This window comes from Oncorhynchus gorbuscha, linkage group LG14, assembly GCF_021184085.1.
Source record: "Oncorhynchus gorbuscha isolate QuinsamMale2020 ecotype Even-year linkage group LG14, OgorEven_v1.0, whole genome shotgun sequence".
NCBI lineage: Eukaryota > Metazoa > Chordata > Actinopteri > Salmoniformes > Salmonidae > Oncorhynchus > Oncorhynchus gorbuscha.
Window position 1 is genome coordinate 37,049,423 of NC_060186.1, and position 22,229 is coordinate 37,071,651.

General features: G+C 42.5%; 2 protein-coding genes across 2 annotated transcripts; one reads left to right on the plus strand and one right to left on the minus strand.

The window, feature by feature from the left end:
- The first annotated feature begins 375 nt into the window (after positions 1-375).
- On the plus strand, positions 376-8,328 carry cpsf3 (cleavage and polyadenylation specific factor 3). Its single transcript, XM_046297934.1, is given in 19 exon segments — positions 376-573; positions 899-962; positions 1,080-1,177; positions 1,452-1,580; positions 1,902-2,079; positions 3,722-3,811; positions 4,029-4,179; positions 4,388-4,425; positions 4,427-4,564; positions 4,810-4,968; positions 5,214-5,360; positions 5,547-5,699; positions 5,911-6,019; positions 6,111-6,209; positions 6,540-6,634; positions 6,828-6,915; positions 7,195-7,261; positions 7,484-7,580; positions 7,671-8,328. Coding segments are annotated over 19 exon segments (2,073 nt in total). The 5' UTR covers positions 376-502; the 3' UTR covers positions 7,773-8,328.
- adam17b (ADAM metallopeptidase domain 17b) lies at positions 8,303-20,995 on the minus strand. Its single transcript, XM_046297933.1, has 18 exons — positions 20,369-20,995; positions 19,804-19,936; positions 19,391-19,524; positions 19,019-19,107; positions 18,532-18,709; positions 17,687-17,817; positions 17,265-17,351; positions 16,891-17,001; positions 16,648-16,792; positions 16,309-16,400; positions 15,908-16,060; positions 15,505-15,704; positions 15,077-15,180; positions 14,773-14,907; positions 14,345-14,475; positions 12,819-12,986; positions 11,333-11,389; positions 8,303-10,572 (listed from the first exon to the last, which is right to left on the minus strand). The coding sequence occupies exons 1-18, from the start codon at positions 20,787-20,789 to the stop codon at positions 10,156-10,158; spliced, it is 2,886 nt and encodes a 961-aa protein (XP_046153889.1). The 5' UTR covers positions 20,790-20,995; the 3' UTR covers positions 8,303-10,155.
- Positions 20,996-22,229: the final 1,234 nt, after the last annotated feature.

Genomic DNA, 22,229 nt, shown 5'->3' on the forward strand with positions numbered 1-22,229 from the left:
CCACATATTCTTGAGTAATCTGTATGTAGCACAATGAAAACAAAAACTTGTTTTTATTTTTAAATTACGTCCATAAATGGAAGAGTCCTTTTTGGGAGGATATATTATAGCAATGTCATTATGATTATACTGTGCTCTGGCTACTATGCCCTAAAATCAGGACCATGTTCAGTTGCCAAACGTTCTCCAACGTTGCTGATAGAAATGTCATAAATACAGCCTACATGATTTCGTGTTTTATATGTTGGAGAAGCATGTTTGTTCTAAGTAACATATTTCTACCTTAACGTTACAAAACGTTGTGTGCTCCTGAATGGGCGCCCTATGTTACAACACCGGAACCTATTATAGCAAAGACCATTCTACGTACGGACATATATCGCTGGACCGGAAGTGTTGTTGTAGTCAGCGTGCGGTTAGTTTCTGTAGGTGTCAGAAGAATGAATTAGTACAATTAATACATAATAAGCATATATATTTTAATTAAATCGTAAGAGAAAATATGGCGGCGAAACGCAAAGCTGATTTATCAGTGCCTGCGGAGGAAAGTGATCAGCTCCTCATCAGACCACTGTGGGTTTATACATTCAACATTTCGTGAGCTGTTTGGCTAGCTAGCTATTTTAGCCCGTCTAACTAGCAAATACATGAAGACTGACGCCTGTCTACCTAGTTAGATAAATTATGAATTTGTTCAATGTTACCTAGTGTTAGTAGTTGTCCAAAGATGCCACAGTGATTTACCTAGTATACGTATAGATAGCTAGATGGTATTTTCAAGTAGCTACCGTAGCTATGCATTACGTTCATAACGCGTAAGATTTTTCTGAATCTGCCATAACGTCACTGTGTCACAAATGTCATCAGACAGTGATTGACGTCTCTTTCCCTCTCACAGTGGAGCTGGGCAGGAGGTGGGAAGGTCATGCATCATTCTGGAGTTCAAGGGACGGAAAATCATGGTAATATTACGTGCACTCTGCTGTCCCTGTTGAATTTACCATGCATTATGGATTGTATGAGACATTCCAAATAGAAGTAACCAGGTAATTGAGTACAACAACCGTTTTCCTTTGTAGCTGGACTGTGGAATCCACCCAGGTTTAGAAGGAATGGATGCTCTTCCATATATTGACTTGATCGATCCTGCTGAGATAGACCTGCTTCTTATCAGCCAGTGAGTATTCCTAATCTCATCTGGGTTGTATTTATTGGGGTCAAATTCAACTGTAGCAAAACTTTTCACAACCTAAAACATAAACAAATGTTTCTTATATGGACAAGTTCATAAATAGCTTTCTGTTTCTGTGAGTTTTCCTACATTTTGGGCCTTATAAACACAACCCCATTATATGTTTCCCCAGGTCAGATGAATTAACACACTGAAGACAAGAGTTCAGTTTTCTAATGCACCATATTCAGTTCTCTATAATCTCCTTTCTCTATCTCAGTTTCCACTTGGACCACTGTGGCGCCTTGCCTTGGTTTCTCCAGAAGACCAGTTTCAAAGGAAGGACCTTCATGACCCACGCCACCAAAGCTATTTACCGCTGGCTGCTGTCTGATTATGTCAAAGTCAGGTAGACAAGAGTTTATTAACTTCCAATAACAGCCTGACTTACTTAACTTTAGCCTTTGGCTCCTATAAGCAACATTACTCGGTTCGTGGAAATAGCAGCGTACTCTACTGTTTCTTTCTTGATAGAGTAGCTGCAAAATGTATTGCCCTGAAGGCATGGCTGTAGATTCCTATGTCGACTCCTTTGGCATCTAACTGTTAGACGTCATAAGTCTACACAGCCATGTCTTCAGGGCAAAACAATTGTAGAGATGCCATTATCCATTATGGGTGATTCAGGTTCACATTGTGCCCCTGACTGTTTCTGTGTTTTCCCTCCCAGTAACATCTCAGCCGACGACATGCTGTACACAGAGACAGACTTGGAGGAGAGCATGGACAAGATCGAGACCATCAACTTTCACGAGGTGAAGGAGGTGGCCGGCATCAAGTTCTGGTGTTACCATGCCGGTCACGTCCTGGGGGCAGCCATGTTCATGATCGAGATAGCTGGCGTGAAGGTGACTACATTACATTTACATTGACTACTCGGACAGAAAATCAACTACAGCTTATTCATCATCTTCTTTGTGAAAGGACCATAAGAAAAGGTTCTTATCATAAATAGCACATGATTTCCCAGAAATTACTTTCTCTCCCATTTTTTATTTTGTTTGAATATCTCCTCATCCGCACCTTGTTTTTGTAGAGGCGCGTTTATAAACTTTATCTCCCCAAATCATCACAGTGCATTCGGAAAGTATTCAGACCCCTTGACTTTTGTTACTATACAACCTTATTCTAAAATTGATTATATAAAACCCCATAATGACAAAGAAAAATGTTTTTTAGATTTTTTTGGCGAATGTATTAAAAATAAAAAAGGAAGCATCACATTTTATATAGGTATTCAGACCCTTTACTCAGTACTTTGTTGAAGCACCTTTGGCAGTGATTACAGCCTCGAGTCCTCTTGGGTATGACACTACAAGCTTGGCACACCTTTATTTGGGGAGTTTCTCCCATTCTCTGCATATCCTCTCAACCTATGTCAGGTTGGATGGGGAGCGTCGCTGCATAGCTATTTTCATGTCTCCAGAGATGTTCCATCGGGTTCAAATCCGGGCTCTGGCTGTCCACTCAAGGCCATTCAGAGACTTGTACCTAAGCCACACCTGTGTTATCCTGTTGAAAGGTGATCCTTTGCCCCAGTCTGATGTCCTGAGTGCTCTGGAGCATGTTTTCATCAAGGGTCTCTCTGTACTTTGCTCCGTTCATCTTTCCCTTGATCCTGACTAGTCTCCCAGTCCTTGCCGCTGAAAAACATCCCCACAGCATGATGCTGCCAACACCCTGCTTCACCGTAGGGATGGTGCCAGGTTTCCTTCAGATGTGACACTTGGCATTCAGGCCAAAGAGTTCAATCTTGGTTTCATCAGACCTTCTGGAAGGTTTCCACAGGGGGACTCTGGAGCTCTGTCAGAGTGACCACCGGGTTCTTGGTCACCTCCCTCTTCAAGGCCCTTCTCCCCCGATTGCTCAGTGTAGCTGAGCAGCCAGCTCTAGGAAGAGTGGTTCAAAACTTCTTCCATTTAAGAATGATGGAGGCCACTGTGTTCTTGGGGACCTTCAATGCTGCAGACATTTTTTGATACCCTTCCCCAGATCCGTGTCTCAACACAATCCTGTCTTGGAGCTCTAAGGACAATTCCTTCAACCTCATGGCTTGGTTTTGCTCTGACATGCACTGTCAACAGTGGGACCTTATATAGACAGGTGTGTGCCTTTCCAAATCATGTCCAATCACATTGTAGAAACATATCAAGGATGATCAATGGAAACAGGATGCACCTGAGCTCAATTTCGAGTCTAATAGCGAAGGGTCTAAATACTTATGTAAATAAGGTATGAATGTTTTTATTTGTAATACATTTTCAAACAATTCTGGGGTATTGTGTGTAGATTAATGAGGGGAAAAAATAATTGAATCAATTTTAGAATAAGGCTGTAATGTAACAAAATGTGGAAAAGTGAAGGGGTCTGAATACTTTCTGAATGCACTGTATACTGATTGTTTACTGTGGCCAGTAGGTGGCACCCATATGCTGGACAAATTATTTATCCTTGTTATCCTTGTTCCTTTGGGTGTGTCTCTGTCCATAGATCCTCTACACAGGTGACTTTTCCCGACAGGAGGACAGGCATTTGATGGCAGCCGAGATCCCCAGTGTCAAGCCTGACATCCTCATTACTGTGAGTTCCCGCTAATAGTAACATACAACACTAAACACTACTACAATCAATTAATACAATCAGGCAATCAAATTCATTTGTCAGCAGTTGTCACATGGTGCTTTACGGCAACCCAGCCTAATCACAACCACAAAAAAGCAGCATACTTCACTTTGATTCTCGTGTGATCTTGTTTTCCAAACATGAGGATTTGATGTGTATTGCTCTATGTCCTCAGGAGTCCACGTATGGAACACACATCCATGAGAAGAGGGAGGAGCGGGAGGCCCGGTTCTGCAACACAATCCATGACATCGTCAACAGAGAGGGCCGCTGTCTCATCCCCGTGTTCGCCTTGGGCCGAGCCCAGGAACTGCTGCTCATCCTGGGTGAGATTCTCCAACCAGTTCCCTCTTCAGCCTGCCTTTAGAGCAGGTATCCAGTGACTCTCATTCATGGAAGTGTTCATTAGGAACCAACTGTCACCTGGCCTAATCCAATCAGAAACTTGTTTTAAAACGTTTTCTGTTGCGTGCGCTAATGAACACAACCCTTCTCTAATGTGTGTGGTTATGTGCCTCTGCGTGTGTGTTTCAGACGAGTACTGGCAGAACCACCCAGAGCTCCATGACATTTCCCATCTACTACGCGTCGTCTCTGGCCAAGAAGTGCATGGCCGTCTACCAGACATACGTCAACGCTATGAACGACAAGATCCGCAAGGCCATTAACGTCAACAACCCCTTCGTCTTCAAGCACATCAGCAACCTCAAGGTGGGTGACGTTAATCAGATGAATGTTTGGTAGTGGCATTTTTCAATAATAAATTTTTTTTTTTATTATTAGGCACCATAAAGTAGAAAACAGGCTGGAACAGGGAGTGACTATCTGAACTTGTCCAATAAGAAACACTCCTTTTCATTTCCTTTTCGAAAAGTTTTACTACGGTGTGCTCTAATGAATTAGCACCTGCTGTGTCCCTCGGTCCATGCTAAGTCTGCTGTACCACTCTCTACCAGAGCATGGACCACTTTGATGACATCGGGCCCAGTGTGGTGATGGCCTCTCCAGGTATGATGCAGAGCGGTCTGTCAAGAGAGCTGTTTGAGAGCTGGTGCACCGATAAGAGGAACGGCGTCATCATCGCCGGCTACTCTGTGGAGGGTACCCTCGCAAAGGTGGGGCTCGGTCTTCAACCCTTCTTAAGACATTTCTCAGTCACACCAAGTCATCACAACCAAAGGAATCCTACAGTGGGGTCTTACTGCAAGCCAAGCTTTGTTGTGATTAAGTATTTCTTAGCGTCATCAAATGACAGATAAACATGGACACAATTTTTTTTTAATCAAGTCATTTCCAGCCGTGCTAAGATTCATTACTCTGTGTGTGTGAGCTGACTGTTCCTCTGTGACTCTATCCTCAGCACATTATGTCAGAGCCAGAGGAGATCACCACCATGTCAGGCCAGAAGCTGCAACTGAAGATGTCTGTGGACTACATCTCTTTCTCAGCCCACACTGACTACCAACAGACCAGCGAGTTCATCAGGGCTCTCAAACCCCCTCATGTGGTAAATAGACACACTCCGTCGGCCAGTAAATGAGTCAGATCTTATCTTACGGGCCGTAATCAAATGGTAAATGCCAACGGTACACAGTTCCACAAGGAAGTGTGCTTGGGCCTCTCTTTTTTTCCCCTGTTATACTTCAATGACTTGAGCCTGCTCGTGTGACATATTTCTTTGTCCCGCCTGCAGATCCTGGTGCACGGGGAGCAGAATGAGATGGCGCGTCTGAAAGCTGCTCTGATCAGGGAGTACGAGGACAATGATGAGGTCCACATCGAGGTGCACAACCCCCGGAACACTGAGGCCGTCACACTCAACTTCAGAGGAGAGAAGTTGGCTAAGGTGAGCCCATCCTCCACTCTCTCTCTCTAGCGGTCTCCTACTGTAATATAATTTATTGGGAGAATTAGACTGAATTGAGTTAGACTTTATCCATTGGCATCAAGCGGAATTATCGAAGATTTTTTATAGTGTGTACAACTGAGGCGATTTGTGTCTTCCAAACACTTGTGGTGTGTGTGTGTATACTGACTGTTGCTGTTCTGTGCTGTAGGTGATGGGCTCCCTGGCTGATAAGAAGTGTCAGCAGGGTCAGAGGGTGTCTGGGATCCTGGTCAAACGCAACTTCAGCTACCACATCCTCACCCCATCAGATCTGTCCAGTCAGTACTGATTCACTATCTGACTGTGTGTGCGCAAGCATCCCTCCGTGTGTGTCCACATGTGTGTACGAGCTCTCCTCTCTGTCTCCAGACTATACAGACCTGGCCATGAGCACAGTGAAGCAGACCCAGGCCATTCCCTTCACTGGACCCATCTCTCTGCTGGCCAGCCATCTACGCAACCTGGCAGGTGGGTTTCTACAGAACTCTGCTCACCTTGTTGAAAATTTAGGCACACTGGTCAATCAATCAACAACTACTGATTGATTCCGAATCGGACAAATGTGGAAGCCAACAAAATATCACTCAACAAATGGTAACCAACAGACGAGCGGGGAACACCTAGCGAATTTAGTTTTTTTGCAGGTGTTATTAGAGTTTGTTGTGGGAGTGTGCCAGTTGCTTTACATTAGTGGTTACATTGGGCTGTTTTCAAAGCCACTGTAAAGCTGTCACTTATAACCAGGGTCTGGAGTTTTTCTCGGTACTGTCTGACTATACAAACCCGCTTGTCTTTTAGGGGATGTGGAGGAGGTGGAGTCTGCAGAGAAAATCACACTCCGGATCTTCAAGAATGTCACACTGGTGCATGAAGCTGGCATGGTGGTTTTAGAGGTGAGATACTGAATATAATGAAAGTAGGGGTTCCAAAATTCCCTGGTTATTTCCCTCCAGAAATCCCAGTAGGTAGAGTCCCAGAATCAGAAGGGAATAAGCAGGAAATCTATTAAAGTTGCTTGAATATTGCAACCCTATAGGAAAGGGTGTGAACATTAGCTAACTGGTTTTGTATTGGTGCTGTGTGCAGTGGATCGCCAACCCTCTGAATGACATGTATGCTGATGCGGTCACCACAGTGGTTCTGGAGGTCCAGTCCAACCCTAAAGCACAGAAAGGTCAGTGAAGAAAGTCCAACGTTATCTCTATCATGGACCGGTGAAGAAATCTGAACGCTAAAAGTCCGTTTTCACATGTATGTTCTCGTGTAGTATAGTGAGTACAAGACTGGTAAAATACTACGACACAGGGTTAGTTTTGTGGAGAAAAGAGGTGTGCTACCTAGGTCAGCGACCGTGTTCTAACATTATCTCTGCGTTATGGACTATCATTACAGTATGTTTAATGTCTTTGTGCTTGTCCCTTCCCTTGCTGATGTTCATTTCTTCATCCTATAGTTATGGAGCACAAGAAAGAAGGTATAGAACTGGATGTTTTCCAGCAGAGGCTGGAGATTATGCTTCTGTAAGTTCCACCCCCTATTCACGTTTTCTATATTCACACACACACACACACACACACACACACACACACACACACACACACACACACACACACACACACACACACACACACACACACACACACACACGCCTGTCATGGGTCAACAGGAAGGTTGTGAATGTGTATCAAAATGTAACGGATAGAATCGCTTCTCTGAGACATTTGAAATCTTTCCCTCAACAGTGACATGTTTGGGGAGGACTGTGTGGACTTCAAGGACAATAAGAACCTGACAGTAACAGTGGACGGGAATACTGCCTTCATCTGCCCAGAGACCAGAGTGAGGATTTAGTAGATATCTCTGTCTCTCTCTCTGTGTGTGTGTGTGTTCTCCTCTGACCTGGTTCTCCCCTGTCTGTCTGTTGTGCAGACGGTGCAGTATGAGGAGGGCAGTGCTGAAGATGAGACCCTGAGAGAGATGGTGGAGCTGGCTGTGCAGAGGCTCTATGATGCTCTCAACCCTGCCATCTGAGGAGTCATCCACCTCCTCCCCTCTCTCTCTCTCTCCCTGGACAGGCAGCCTGTCCAACACACCGGGGTTCCCAAACAGCACCACCCAGAGGCACTTGCCCACTTTCCTTTACGGGCAGTGCAGTACTGACGTGGTCTATATGAAGAGTTTTCCAGTGCATTATTCATTGATATGCGTATGTTAGCCGGGCAATGATTACAGTGGATATATTCTACATGTTGTCCCAGTACTTGTAATGTCTTGACAACATTGCCCCCTCCGTTTCATTCCTCTGTAATTCTAGCTGCCTTTATCACATAAAGGAAGAATCTGTGTTTGGGAAAGTGTAGATTTCACAGGAATCAAACCTCCATTGAGTTACGTTGAATTCTCAACGTGTAGACTTTGTATTTATGCATTGCATTGACAAAATTTGTTTTAAATAAAGTAATTAAGGACTGCTGGCCACATTTCTGAACTAATATTGCAGGTTTATAAAGTAGTTATTTCTGTGAATATGTTCTGAAATATTGAGAAGTGCAGCAATGTGAGCAATTTAATAAAATGGGTAAACAAAGTTCTGAGTGTGACATTTTAATATATAGCCATTGGAACACCTGAAGACAACCTACCTGAGGCATGATACAAGTTAATCACAAATCCAGATATAAAATACTTGTAGGATGCTGTTGGGGCTTTCTTTCAAAGAATAAATCATTCTGTATGTGAGAGCATAAAATACAAAGAAATTCCTAAATAGGGGATTTCCAATGTAAACTGTTAAACCCATAACAGGTCAGTGAGATCATGTCTGGCAGGAGTTCACAATGAAACAAAATACCAGATAATATGGCAAATAAAAGGTAGCTAATACAACAATACATTTTCAAACATCGGATGAGATATTGTAAGATAGTGGCCAAAGCCAGAATTGGGCGATTATATTATATAACTGGCTCGTGTGAGGCTAGAAATAGACATCTTGCTGATTGTCACAATTGTCATATGAAAGCATACAAATGGTATCAAAAACACTTTCCGCAATTAAGAGTTGAGTAACCATTAGAGTTTTGTCAATCTTGCATATCAGAAAACTCTAATGGTCAGATCTATCTCCATGCATAAGACACCATACAGGTCTGGTTTGACAAATTACCCAATAACAGTCGGGATTTAATGTAAACTGGGCGGGACTTCCAACTTTATTGGCTGATCCCTTCTGGTGACCCTGTTGGAGAAAGAAAGCTTCTGGTGACCCTGTTGGAGAAAGAAAGCTTCTGGTGACCCTGTTGGAGTAAGAAAGCTTCTGGTGACCCTGTTGGAGAAAAAGCTTCTGGTGACCCTGTTGGAGAAAGAAAGCTTCTGGTGACCCTGTTGGAGAAAGAAAGCTTCTGGTGACCCTGTTGGAGTAAGAAAGCTTCTGGTGACCCTGTTGGAGTAAGAAAGCTTCTGGTGACCCTGTTGGAGAAAGAAAGCTTCTGGTGACCCTGTTGGAGTAAGAAAGCTTCTGGCGACCCTGGAAGAAAATGGATTCCCTCAAAACGGAGACACCCTCAATGGCTATAACGGCACAGGTACAAAAATGAGTCCTCCATTTATCTCTATGAGTAATACTGGTTCAGGCTACGGTTCACGGAATTGAAAGTAAACATTATGCTGGTTTTGTTATTAGTTACAGCCAACCAGGCTCACCCAACAAATGAAATACTTAGTAACAGTTTTGTAGACTTTTCCATTATAAATTCATTCTCTCCCCCCCCCCGGTTACAAAGAGCAAAGCGGTAAACTAGTGTTATATTGCTGTGCCACAAAGTACATTAACTCGCACCAGGCCAATGATATTACAGACATAGCCACAGTGCTGCTGGTGATGTATGCATTAGGGTGTTAGCATATATTTGCTGACCTATTTTCAAACTGCGCCAAAAGTGTCACTGTCAACCAACTCAACTACATACATGGAGGCATGGTGCAACATGTTCATATGCCAGGCTGTGCAAGTGAGCAGCCCAGGATATCTTAAACAATACATCATCTGAAACCAGAACATCATCAATATGACCTGGTTGTAGCAAGACAATTCTAGACGTAATCGTTTCATCTATTCATTCTAATTTCAGTTTTGAAGAATTTGGCTTTTCAATGCTCAGTAGGTTTCATTTTAGCCCAGTGGATCCCATTTTCAACTGAAGCTGCTCTCCAACTTCATATAATACCTTATATAACTCAGCCCACATATAGTATCAGACAAGTCCAGCTCGTTTTACTCTGTGGTCTGCCATTCAGTGGTGATTGGGTGAGCATCCTCTCCCACGCTCTGTCCTCTCCTCCTCCAGTCTCTTTCTTTATCAGTCTCCTCTGTGTTAAAGAACCCTCTTTATCTCTCTCTCTTCGCCTCCCTTTCTCAGCACTCTGTCTCCTTGCTGTTGATGCGGATGCGGGCCTGTCTCTGGAGTCTGAAGGACAGGGCCTTGTCACTGCGTCGGGCCAGGGGCCCACGCTCTGTCAGATCCTCAAAGGAGTGTGGAGCCGAACTCCCCATGGGAAAGTCGCCCTCCAGGGCCTCTTCATCCAGGTGGGAGTCAAAACTGGGATCCTCCTGGATGGTGGCCATGCGTGGGCTCTCCAGGGGGGGCAGGGGACTCTGGCTAGGGCTGGGAGTGGAGGTTGGGACTTGGGCCCCATGGGTTCGAGTTGGGGCTTGGATGGGGGGAGTGCTGGTCTGCTCGGGGCCAGAGGCCTGGAAGCGCAGGGCTGAAATGGCAGGGGGTTTGAAGATCCGTACGGAGGCTGACTCCAGACTGCTCATAAACTCTGCATTCTGGAGACACACAAGCAGGATCAAAGCCAAGGGTCAGAAAACCAAGATGACTACAGTGTATAATTTGTATATACAGTACCAGTCAAAAGTTTGGACACACCTACTCATTAAAGGGTTTTTCTTTATTTTTCACTGTTTTCAAAACTATGAAATAACACATATGGAATCATGTAATCAAAAAAAGTGTTAAAAGTGTTAAGGGCTAATTGACCAAGAGGGAGAGTGATTTAATTGCTGCATCAGATGACCTGGCCGTCACAATCACCTGACCTCAACCTAATTGAGACGGTTTGGGATGAGTTGGAATGCAGAGTGAAGGAAAAGCAGCCAACAACTTCTTCAAGACTGTTGGAAAAGCATTCCAGGTGAAGCTGGTTGAGAGAATTCCAAGAGTGTGCAAAGCTGTCATCAAGGCAAAGGGTGGTTAATTTGAACAATCAAACATTTTAAATATATTTGTTTAACACTTTTTTGATTACTACATGATTCCATGTGTTATTTCATAGTTTTGATGTCTTCACTATTATTCTACAATGTAGAAAATAGTAAAAATAAAGAAAAACCCTTGAATGAGTAGGTGTTCTAAAACTTTTGACTTGTACTGTGTGTGTGTGTGTGTGTGTGTGTGTGTGTGTGTGTGTGTGTGTGTGTGTGTGTGTGTGTGTGTGTGTGTGTGTGTGTGTGTGTGTGTGTGTGTGTGTGTGTGTGTGTGTGTGTGTGTGTGTGTGTGTGTGTGACATATGAATCAAACAATACTTACACTCGGAAAAAGCAGAGACTTGGTGGTCTGTTCATACTGCTGATCCAGTTTTTTATCCTGTAAGTGGGAAAAATATGTTAGATGTGATAACATGTGACGGGTACTATATAACATGTTACATGTACTATATAATAAAATGATAATAACATGTGACGGGTACTATATAACATGTTACATGTACTATATAATAAAATGATAATAACATGTGACAGGTACTATATAATAAAATGATAATAACATGTGACAGGTACTATATAATAAAATGATAATAACATGTGACAGGTACTATATAATAAAATGATAATAACATGTGACAGGTACTATATAATAAAATGATAACATGTGACAGGTACTATATAATAAAATGATAACATGTGACGGGTACTATATAATAAAATTATAATAACATGTGACGGGTACTATATAATAAAATGATAATAACATGTGACAGGTACTATATAATAAAATGATAATAACATGTGACGGGTACTATATAATAACATGTTACATGTACTATATAATAAAATGATAATAACATGTGACAGGTACTATATAATAAAATGATAATAACATGTGACAGGTACTATATAATAAAATGATAATAACATGTGACAGGTACTATATAATAAAATGATAATAACATGTGACAGGTACTATATAATAAAATGATAATAACATGTGACAGGTACTATATAATAAAATGATAATAACATGTTACATGTACTATATAATAAAATGATAATAACATGTGACGGGTACTATATAATAAAATGATAATAACATGTGACAGGTACTATATAATAAAATGATAATAACATGTGACGGGTACTATATAATAAAATGATAATAACATGTTACATGTACTATATAATAAAATGATAATAACATGTTACATGTACTATATAATAAAATGATAATAACATGTGACAGGTACTATATAATAAAATGATAATAACATGTGACAGGTACTATATAATAAAATGATAATAACATGTTACATGTACTATATAATAACATGTGACAGGTACTATATAATAAAATGATAATAACATGTTACATGTACTATATAATAAAATGATAATAACATGTGACGGGTACTATATAATAAAATGATAATAACATGTGACGGGTACTATATAATAAAATGATAATAACATGTGACGGGTACTATATAATAAAATGATAATAACATGTGACGGGTACTATATAATAACATGTGACAGGTACTATATAATAACAACATGTACATTATTAGGTGATTGATGACAACACTCAGAATGTCTGAGTATGGGCATCCAATGTATTATTGTGTGTTAAGAAAAAAAACACTACAGTTCCCACAATGCAACACACAACGTGGATGTGGATCTAATGCCTTGCTTGGCTACACACCAATGTATTTTGCTAGCTCAAGAATCTTGTAATCACAAGTAGCTAAACCTATGCCCCAGTTTGTCATTCATCAAGGAACAAACATAACACCTACCACACAGTGAACCAGGATGCTGAGGGGGACCCAGAAGACCAAGGAGAAGACCACCACAGAGCCCACGATGTTGTCTGCCAAAAACTTCCGAAACGTGTTGATGTCCAGCTTGTCAATGAAATCCCACAGCCTCTCAATGACATCCTGAACTTGCTTCATACATTTACCCTGAATATGACAAAAATATCACATGCTAGTTACAAAACCATAGAAATAGAATTACTTGAGAATAGAAAGAAGGCCCTCAGACCACAGCAATCCAGAAATTAAAACTGTACAGCCATGCAAGACTTGTTGCTAGATGTGACCGAAATAGCTGTAAGTTGCAATAGAAGTATTGTTGTCGGTTAATTTACTCCAATTAGGGCAGGGATGGTAGGGTATGGGGGGGAAAGTATAGAGATTTTTTTTTTTTTATTAACAAGGGAATTATAAATTATGCAAACAATTAAATTGATAAAGATGATCTTCCCCCCAACCCCCTAAAAAATACATTTAAAGAAAACTTTTCTATTTGTTGTACATAGAAGGTTAAGAAGCATCCACTTTCCATCAACAATCTTTCTTTTTTATTTTCTTCTGGGATACACTCAAAATGCCTGTTCTAGTAATTCCATTTATATGTGCAAAATCAACCAAGTGAAAGGGGATATAATATAATACAGTAGAGCAGGTCTTCCCAAACTGAGGTAAGGGCGCAATGCCGTCGGGGGTACGCCAAATAAAAATGTGATTCACATTTAAAAATATATATAATATAGATTTTAAAAAACAATTCAAACAGTCCATTTAGTAAGGCCCGTGTCCATAGAGACACATACCAGCTCTACTGGTAGTACTCCTAGTACTGGTTGCAGATGGGCCTCCGCACGCCCATGTAGATATTCCATTAAAAATCAGCTGTTTCCAGCTACAATATTCACAACATTAACAATATTTACACTATATTTCTGATCAATTTGATGTTATTTGAATGGTTCAAAAACAAGGAAATTTCTAAGTGACCCCAAACTTTTAAACGGTAGTGTATACTGGGAGTAGTGCCTTTCCTCAGCCACAGTGTGTTATATGTGGAAAAAGTACTCTCTCACAACTTGCAGACATCTAGAAACAAAACATGCCAATTTGAAAAATTGTCATTAACCTGTGGTGAGTTATTCACAATGTTCTATGAACAAATAAGGTTTTATATGCAAGATGGTTTAATAAAGAGCAAAATGATTGATTATTATTATATTATTATTTGTGCCCTGGTCCTATAAGAGCTCTTTGTCACTTCCCATGAGCCGGGCTGTAACAAAAAACTCACACTCATTCTTATTTTTAATAAATGTATTGTATAGTGTGCATGTGGCAGGCTTACAATGATGGTGGCAAAAAAAAAAAATTACATTTGAAAGTGCACTGACCCTGGTGCTTGAGGGGGTCCGCAGCTAGAGGTTGAATGTCTGAAGGGGTACGGGACTTTAAAAAGTTTGGGAACCACTGCACTAGAGGGTAAGGGTCAGAGGTCAGGTGTCACTTACTTCTCCGTCACAGAAGCCCACAGTGCAGGGTTTCCCCTTGCGGAGGTAGATGAATTCCCCTCCGTCGTCCTGGAATGGGGCGCACACTCCACTGGTGCTTCGACAGCACACTTTACATGACGAGTTGGTTTCTAGAGCGGGTAGGAAGAACAACACACTGTAGTACTTTTTTTTTATGTATTCATATTATGAGTAAAATGCATCTTTAATAAAGCAGGACATTTAGCGTACACAGGTTCTATGTGGCTCAGTTGGTAGAGCATGGCGCTTGTAATGTCAGGATCATGGGTACAATTCCCGCTGAGGCAACCCATGCAAAATTCAATGCAAAAACTGCTTAATGGCATATGATATTATATTATGTCTTGAGGTTGGATTAGTCCACTACAGCCTTTAAAGGAGGGGTGGTGATGGTGAGGGGAGTGTACCATTGCAGGCGCAGGACTGCAGGTTCTTGACGGCCTCACAGAAAGGGATACATACACCGTCCAGACACTCTCCGTTGTCCAAACACACAGTCTTGTCAGGGGCGTTCTCAGGAGACGGACACTCACTACTGTTGCCTGGGAACAAAAATATGACATATTCATTGTTCATAAAAGGACATAGAAATAACAAAGAACTAAGACATATTTCATTGTTTCACTCTCATGTTTTATTAGGACTTGTAGATATGAGGATGGTGTAGTGGTGGGGCTCCCTTTCTGGGGGTATCAGGTGATATCAGCCTACCTGTGCAGTAGGACTTGCCCTTACAGGTGGCACTGATGGGCTCCTGGCACACCTTGCCCTCCCGCTCATACTGGCACTGCTTACAGCATGCACTGTTCCTGTCACTACATCGAGAGAGAGAGAGAGAAAGAGAGAGGTTCTAGGAACAGTGGTAGGATTCTGACAACATTTGGTGGTCGTTTATGATATGTTGTAAGAATGTTATAAAGAATGATTCTTCTCTGTGATATCACCCTGAGAGAGAGAGCGAGAGAGATATCATGGTAATACAGGGTGATATCACAGAGGGAAGATTCATTCTTTATAACATTCAATCAACAAATCACAAACTACCACCAAATGTTGTCAGAATCCTACCACTGTTCCTAGAACCTAAGTGGGTGTGGTGTGCAGGTATCCGGGGGTTGGTGGTTCCAGAGAGGGCTCACCTGCACTTGGCTGTGGGGCGGAGCTTGCAGTCGGAGGTACAGCAGCGGTCGTCGTTGATGTGCAGCAGTCCCGGGTCACAGTCCTCACCCTGTTCCACCCTGCTGTTCCCACACACATTACTGTTCCTCTCCCTGAAGCACACTGGAGCCTTGTTCCTCAGACGCTTCACAATGGAGATCTTACTGCAGTTGGAGAAAAGCTGGGGACACAAAACAAGGTCAAGAGCCGTGTCCGAAACTGGCACCCTGTTTCCTCCATTGCGCACTACTTCTGACCAGAGCCCTATGGCCTAGGGTGCCGTTTCGGACACATCCATAATCATTCTTGGTATAATGAAGACTTAAGGTTTGCTTAAGATTGATGTTTGGTTTGTCGAGTGGGGAAAAAGGAGGCTATTTGAACCTTGTTGTTGACGTGGTCTCCGCTCACAGCGATGGGATACATGACGTATTTGCCCCCCTGGTCTTCCCTGGGAGCACAGTAGGGGATGTTATCGGGGTCGTGCTCTGCCCCAAAGTTATGGCCCAGCTCGTGAGTTGTCACCAGGTCTGCCTCCTGAGGGCAAACCATAAGAAAAGGTCATATTAGTGAAATATGATGGTGCCTATTCCAGACAGAATAATAGGTATTGCCTTTGTGTACATTTGGATGTTCCAAATTCGAAGCCTCTTTTTTTTTAAGTTGCAGGGGCGGTCTCCCAGACACAGATTAAGCCTAGTCCTGGACTAAAATGAATGCCCAGTGGAGAACTGTTTTTCTGTCCAAGTCTAAGTTAATTCTGTGTCTGGGTCTCATAAACCCACCTTGGTCAGAATAGTTTTCCCATAGTTCTTAGTGCTGGTGAGCCCAGTGTTGAGATAAATAGCTCTCGTCTCAGGCGAAGACGGAGGGCACTCTGATGACAGAGAAGGATAACATTTTCCAATATCAGTTTACCTACGTCAGAGTTGTGGTCAAGGTTAATGTGTTGACGGGAGGCTTATTATCCGTCCCAAAATGGAACCCTATTCCCTATATAGTGCACTACTTTGTACCAGCGCCTTATGGGTCTGGGAGAATAGGGTGCCATTTAGGACATGGGACTTGCTCAAAAGTAGTACAATACATAGGGAATAGGGTGCTATTTGGGGACGCAACCTTACTCTCTGAGCAGAGGCCCCCAGGGATGCCCTGTCTGGAGGGAGCCACGTAGGCCAGGCCCAGGGTCCCCTCGTCAAAGTCCTGGTAGGTGAACAGGTGAGCCAGACACACCTTGGACGCGTTGTCTGCTATGTCCACACTGAATTGCTGCGATGAGAACAAAGGGGGAATATATTATGGCCTATTATCATACAGTATACGACTACTCTGATGTCATTACTCAGATGATTGAACATGCTGCTCACCTCCAGAAGCTTCTTCACGTCCCAGACATCCTTACCCTCTACGGGACTTCCCCTCATGTTGAAGTGGGCCTCCCCCGGGGGTACGCGGGTGGGGACCTTCTCAATGATGATCTACATTGAGGATTAAAGATTGAGAATGATGGGAAGGAAGAATCAATCATCAATCCAACCTCATGGTAAAAAATACATGTAAAAAATGACAGTGATCATCTGTTCCCGGCAGCATGGCAACAGGGTAGTGCTGTAGTCCACTGAGCACATATTGTCCAGGAGCGCCATGAGATGGAATCCCACATAGAAACTGTCTAAATAAACAGGAAATACAGAAGGGGGGGGGGACAATCTGAGAGGTGGTAGTGGAACATATAACTCACCTGTTGGATCTGAACCCCGTATCCTTTATACTCGTCATCCCACGACGTCGACCTGTAGATGTCATCCACGCGGTCAATCAGCTCGATCTGACCGACCAATCACAAACAGGGAGAAAGGTATGTGGTGTTTTTCACATACAACCATCAAGCCAAAGACCACCCCAAACAACATAGTATGCATCCCAAATGGCATCTCATTTCCTTTATAGTGCACTACTTTTGACCAGAGCTAAATGGGTTAAATGAGGGAGACACATTTCAGTTGAATGCATTCAGTTGTACAACTGACGAGGTATCCCTCTTTGCCTATAGGCCCTGGTCAAAAGAAGGGGCAACTACATAGGGAGTAGTGCACTACTTTTGACAAGAGTGCCATTTGGGACACACACACACATCACATTTTACTAAACAGCGCCCCCCACCAGGTAGTTGAGGGTAGTGCTCTCCTCGCCACGGCCCATCTCTTGGAAGAAGCGATGGTCAGCCACCAAGAGTAAAGGGCAGGTGTTCTTCCTGTGGTCATGAACCTGTCTCTTCTCTCTGACCAGGGGCTCTGTGGATTTAGTGGAGAGGAGATCATGTTTCATTGCCAGTCAGTGCCATTGTCAAGCTGAAATACACACCACTTTTATTTTCTACACTACACTACCCTAAACAGAGCATTGGGCAGATTCAAGCTGTCAATTTCACAAATATATTGCAATTAGACATCACATGCCATACAATTAACAACAGCAACTGAGATCACCGAGTGCTTCTCATAAAGAGTGATTTGGTTCTCACACCATAACTGCAGGCAACATGGCTATGTCATCATCATCATGGGTCTGCCATTACAGCTAACTTAAAGTATATGTATTGTATTTTATTTAACTAGGCAAGTCATCTAAGCTAGTGTGAATAACAGATTAACGCAATGGGGATATGATTATTAATTTAACAGACACTGAAAATGTGACCAGGGCTTTTGGATAGCCTGATATGTGAATATGTTTAGTTTGACTGTAAATTCAATTGTATTAAAATAGCATACATTGAGTTGCATTAGATGGAATGGTCACTACATGTGGTTTGGACTTATGAGGGACAGGATTTTACTGTGATCATTATTTGGGAAAGCTCCACCCCACATTCTTCTCTCGTAGTCAACTATGAGTTCAATCCTACTCAACCTTCACCTCCTACTCCCCCCCCACACTCACTCTCTCCCTCGTGCTCCCCTACTCACCCTCTCCGTCTTCACCCTACTTCCCTCTCTCCCACTTACCTTCCTCCTCATCCTCCAGTCTAGCTGATCTCATACTCTCAGGCAGCAGGTCATTGGAGTCAGCCTTCACGTAGCCACAGACCTTGGGCGAGGCCAGTCGGCTGATGTTCCTTATGTGCTCAGGACGGTATACCAGCAAACGGCCATCGGGGGGCGCCGACGTAAACCTCCACAGGGGCTGAGAAAGGACAGGGAGTCAAAACAAAAAGGGGTATTTTGACACTTTATTGAGACAGTATGGGAATCAGAAGAGGATTCAGGCAGGTGAGAGAAACATTGGGAAGGGTGGACACAGGGATTGATTTGTATATGTGACATACGCCAGGAGTGTTACCACGGCTCTGCCCAGAAAGGAAGATTTTATATGATTAAAAAACTCAGGTGGATTATATACAGAATATTCCTCACACACACTGAGACATTTCAGAGTAGATTGTCATATTGTTGTAATATCACAATCTGCTGTTAAAATAGTGTGATGCCATACCTCAATGTTGTACTCTCCTCCGTCAGTGAGGATGTGTGCCGAGAAGTCATTGTCATCAATATGCGCCTGCACTCTAGAGTTCTCCTCCCCTTCAAATGGACAACACTCAGTAAACAACTATGATGAGAAACACCACAAAATATAAACATGGGACAAAGCCAAATTCCTAAGGCACTAAAGAGACGTTAAAGTGATAGTTCACTCCAAAATCAGATGTCAGCCAAATGTTTTCAGACCTCAAAAGTGGTCCAAGGTTGATGAGTCCACATGACACTGGTAGGCAACCTTTTATAATCAATGTAGCACTTTAAAGCCCCATAATGGACCTCAATCTGGTGGCTTCGGAGCCCAACCATGTGGTGTCCGTCTTACCTATGACATGGCCAGTGAAGAAGTTCTGTCTGTTGACCTCGTAACTGTCCTCCTGTCCATCCTCATCCACGAACACAGCACTGAAGTCCTCTGTGAACAGCTCCGTGTTGGTCCTCAGATACAGCTTGAAATGCCTAGAAGCACACAAACAGAGTAAGAAACGGGGTGAAAGTCAATCACAAAGATCATTAATAAGATCCGTGACTTAGTGCAACTGAGGCATTGACATTTGATTTGCATCCCAATGGAACCCTAGTCCCTATATAGTGCACTACTTTTGACCAGGGCCCATAGGGACACAACCGTGCAACTGAGGCATTGACATTTGATTTGCATCCCAATGGAACCCTAGTCCCTATATAGTGCACTACTTTTGACCAGGGCCCATAGGGACACAGCCATGGAGTTCCTACCTCTGTAAGGCAGTGAAGCTGAGATGTCGTTCCACGTGGGTCTGTGTCTGGAGGTCCCGCCGCCGGACCGAGTGAGTCTGGAGACTGGCGAGGGGCAGCACCTCAAAGTCTGAAAGCATGGAACTGAGGAAGTCTGAAACAAAGGCAGAGGATAACAGAACAGATAAGTACAGAACACATTTTCCTGACTAAATACCACCAACACCAGAGCGTTCATATACCAACCTATTCAACCTAAAACGATTCCATTTTATTTGATTCTATCAGAACAGTTCTCTCATAACACATCAAATGCCGGGGGGTTAACCCAGTAGTTATACTATTATTGCTGCCATAATTGCTATATTGGCGGGTACAAGTGGTTGAATATCGTCTCACATGCAAAGTCTGAAATACTTTTTCCTTCAGATGTTATTTCCATATGGAAAATACTATTATATGATGTATTCTTTGGCAACTGTTGTGTGTGGGATGTTTGGTTTGTGACCATCCCCATCTCGAGTAGCATAAACTCATGACATCTGTTTAACTGAAAATCAAGTTAGCCTAGGCTCTCTCCACTCACCATATTCAGGATCTACAACCTCCGCAGGCGGCTTTGTTGCACCATTCGTTAAAAATAGAGAAACTATAAATAAAAAGACTATCTGCATATCGGTATTTATGGGTGGAACGTGTAAAAAAAAGAACAAATCCATACACTTGGTCAAAAAACTGTTTCCACAGTATATGTTGTATCGGGATAATCTCTCCAAAAGCCCACTAATTGAGGTGTTTCCGAATTCCCAAGGCAGGCAACAATTTAACAAAATTGTTACGGTACCATGTAACAAAATTGGTACGGTGACCATGTAAGCAAAACATTCAGTTGTTCTGCAACTGTAACCGATTGTTAAAAGTCGGACTTCTAGTTTCGGCAAAAATATTTGTTCTTGAAAACCAGCTCCCGCATACCCGGAAGTGTTGTGACAGAAAAAAAAGCACATTACAGTTGTTCAATTTACATTAACATGACGCGTAGCCTACACACTATTTTCACCGCAATCTATCCCCTGTTGTAGACTAATTTTACCCGCCCCAAAAATTGAAATTGTTCTTCTGTAGATCTGTGTTCGGAGGATCTTGCAGAACATTTTTGCTTCAGTCACTGCAGCTCTTACATAAGGATAATAAAGCTTTAGCAGCAGTAGAGGGATTGCAAACCCGAGCGACATCTGGGCTGATCTATTTTTAATGCTTGGACATCCCATTTTAACGTCTAACATTTGCGTTTAAAATCCCAACCATATGCCTAGGCCTGGGTAGTAGTGTATGTATAGACCTATTTTGTCAACGTGAACTGTCATTTTTACTTTCAAATAAGATTTTCTGGGGGCCGTTCACTGACAACGCTGAAACAACCATGAAATAACTTATCTTATACAGTAACACGCCTATTACAGTTACCTTATATATTATATTCTTGCACAAATATACATTATGCATTATGCTTAGGGTCATTTATAAAAATTCCCATTTGCCCATTGATTTGGCTGTTATGGCTAGAACAAGACATCTCAGTGACTTTGAAAGAGGGGTCTGAAGCATGCAAGTGTGTGTGTGTGTGTGTGTGTGTGTGTGTGTGTGTGTGTGTGTGTGTGTGTGTGTGTGTGTGTGTGTGTGTGTGTGTGTGTGTGTGTGTGTGTGTGTGTGTGTGTGTGTGTGTGTGTGTGTGTGTGTGTGTGTGTGTGTGTGTGTGTGTGTGTGTTTTCATTAAACGTTTTCCGTTTGGAGTAAATGGTTTATGGTGCAACAGAATGCAAAACGTTTTGCAACAGGATTGGCATAATGAATATATCCCTGATCTCAAACCAACTGAACACTTAAGGGAGATTACATTACATCCCTTTTCACTTGGTTGGTTTTGCACATATAAATGGACTCCCTAGAACAGGCATTTTGAGTGTATCCCAGAAAAAAAGAAGAAAAAAAAGATTGTTGATGGTAAGTGGATGCTTCATAATAACCTTCTGTGTACAACAACAACAACAACATTTGTAGCCCTCCAATAGAGTTCCAGTTATCTATGTGCATTGAAGCTGTTCTAGCGGCTCGTGGTGCCCTAACAACCTATTAAGACACTATGTGTTTCCTTTATTTTGGCATTTACCTGTATATTAAAGTGGTGAGCTCTATTCTTGAAGTGATGTGAGATGGGCTTAAAAGCCTGCTATTTTCATTCTCCAGTCTCAGTCTGTCTTGAGAAGTCTATTAATACTATGTCTGGGCTTTATGAGACCGCTGGACGACAGTGGTAGCCTAGAGTAGTTGGTCTGAGATTCGATATTCACCAGACATTCAGAACTTCAATAGTTAGCGAACAATTTGAGCTATATACCTCAGGTTATTTATGATGAGAAAAAAGTGTACAACATTGCACAGGTTTT

Coding starts and splice junctions, on each gene's coding strand:
- adam17b (XM_046297933.1), bottom strand. CDS start 20,789: ATGTGCTTTTTTTTCTGTCACAACACTTCCGGGTATGCGGGAGCTGGT. Junction 11,390..12,818: donor GCATCCTGGTTCACTGTGTG/GTAGGTGTTATG, acceptor TCCCACTTACAG/GATAAAAAACTGGATCAGCA. Junction 10,573..11,332: donor AGTCTCTGCTTTTTCCGAGT/GTAAGTATTGTT, acceptor GTGTGTCTCCAG/AATGCAGAGTTTATGAGCAG.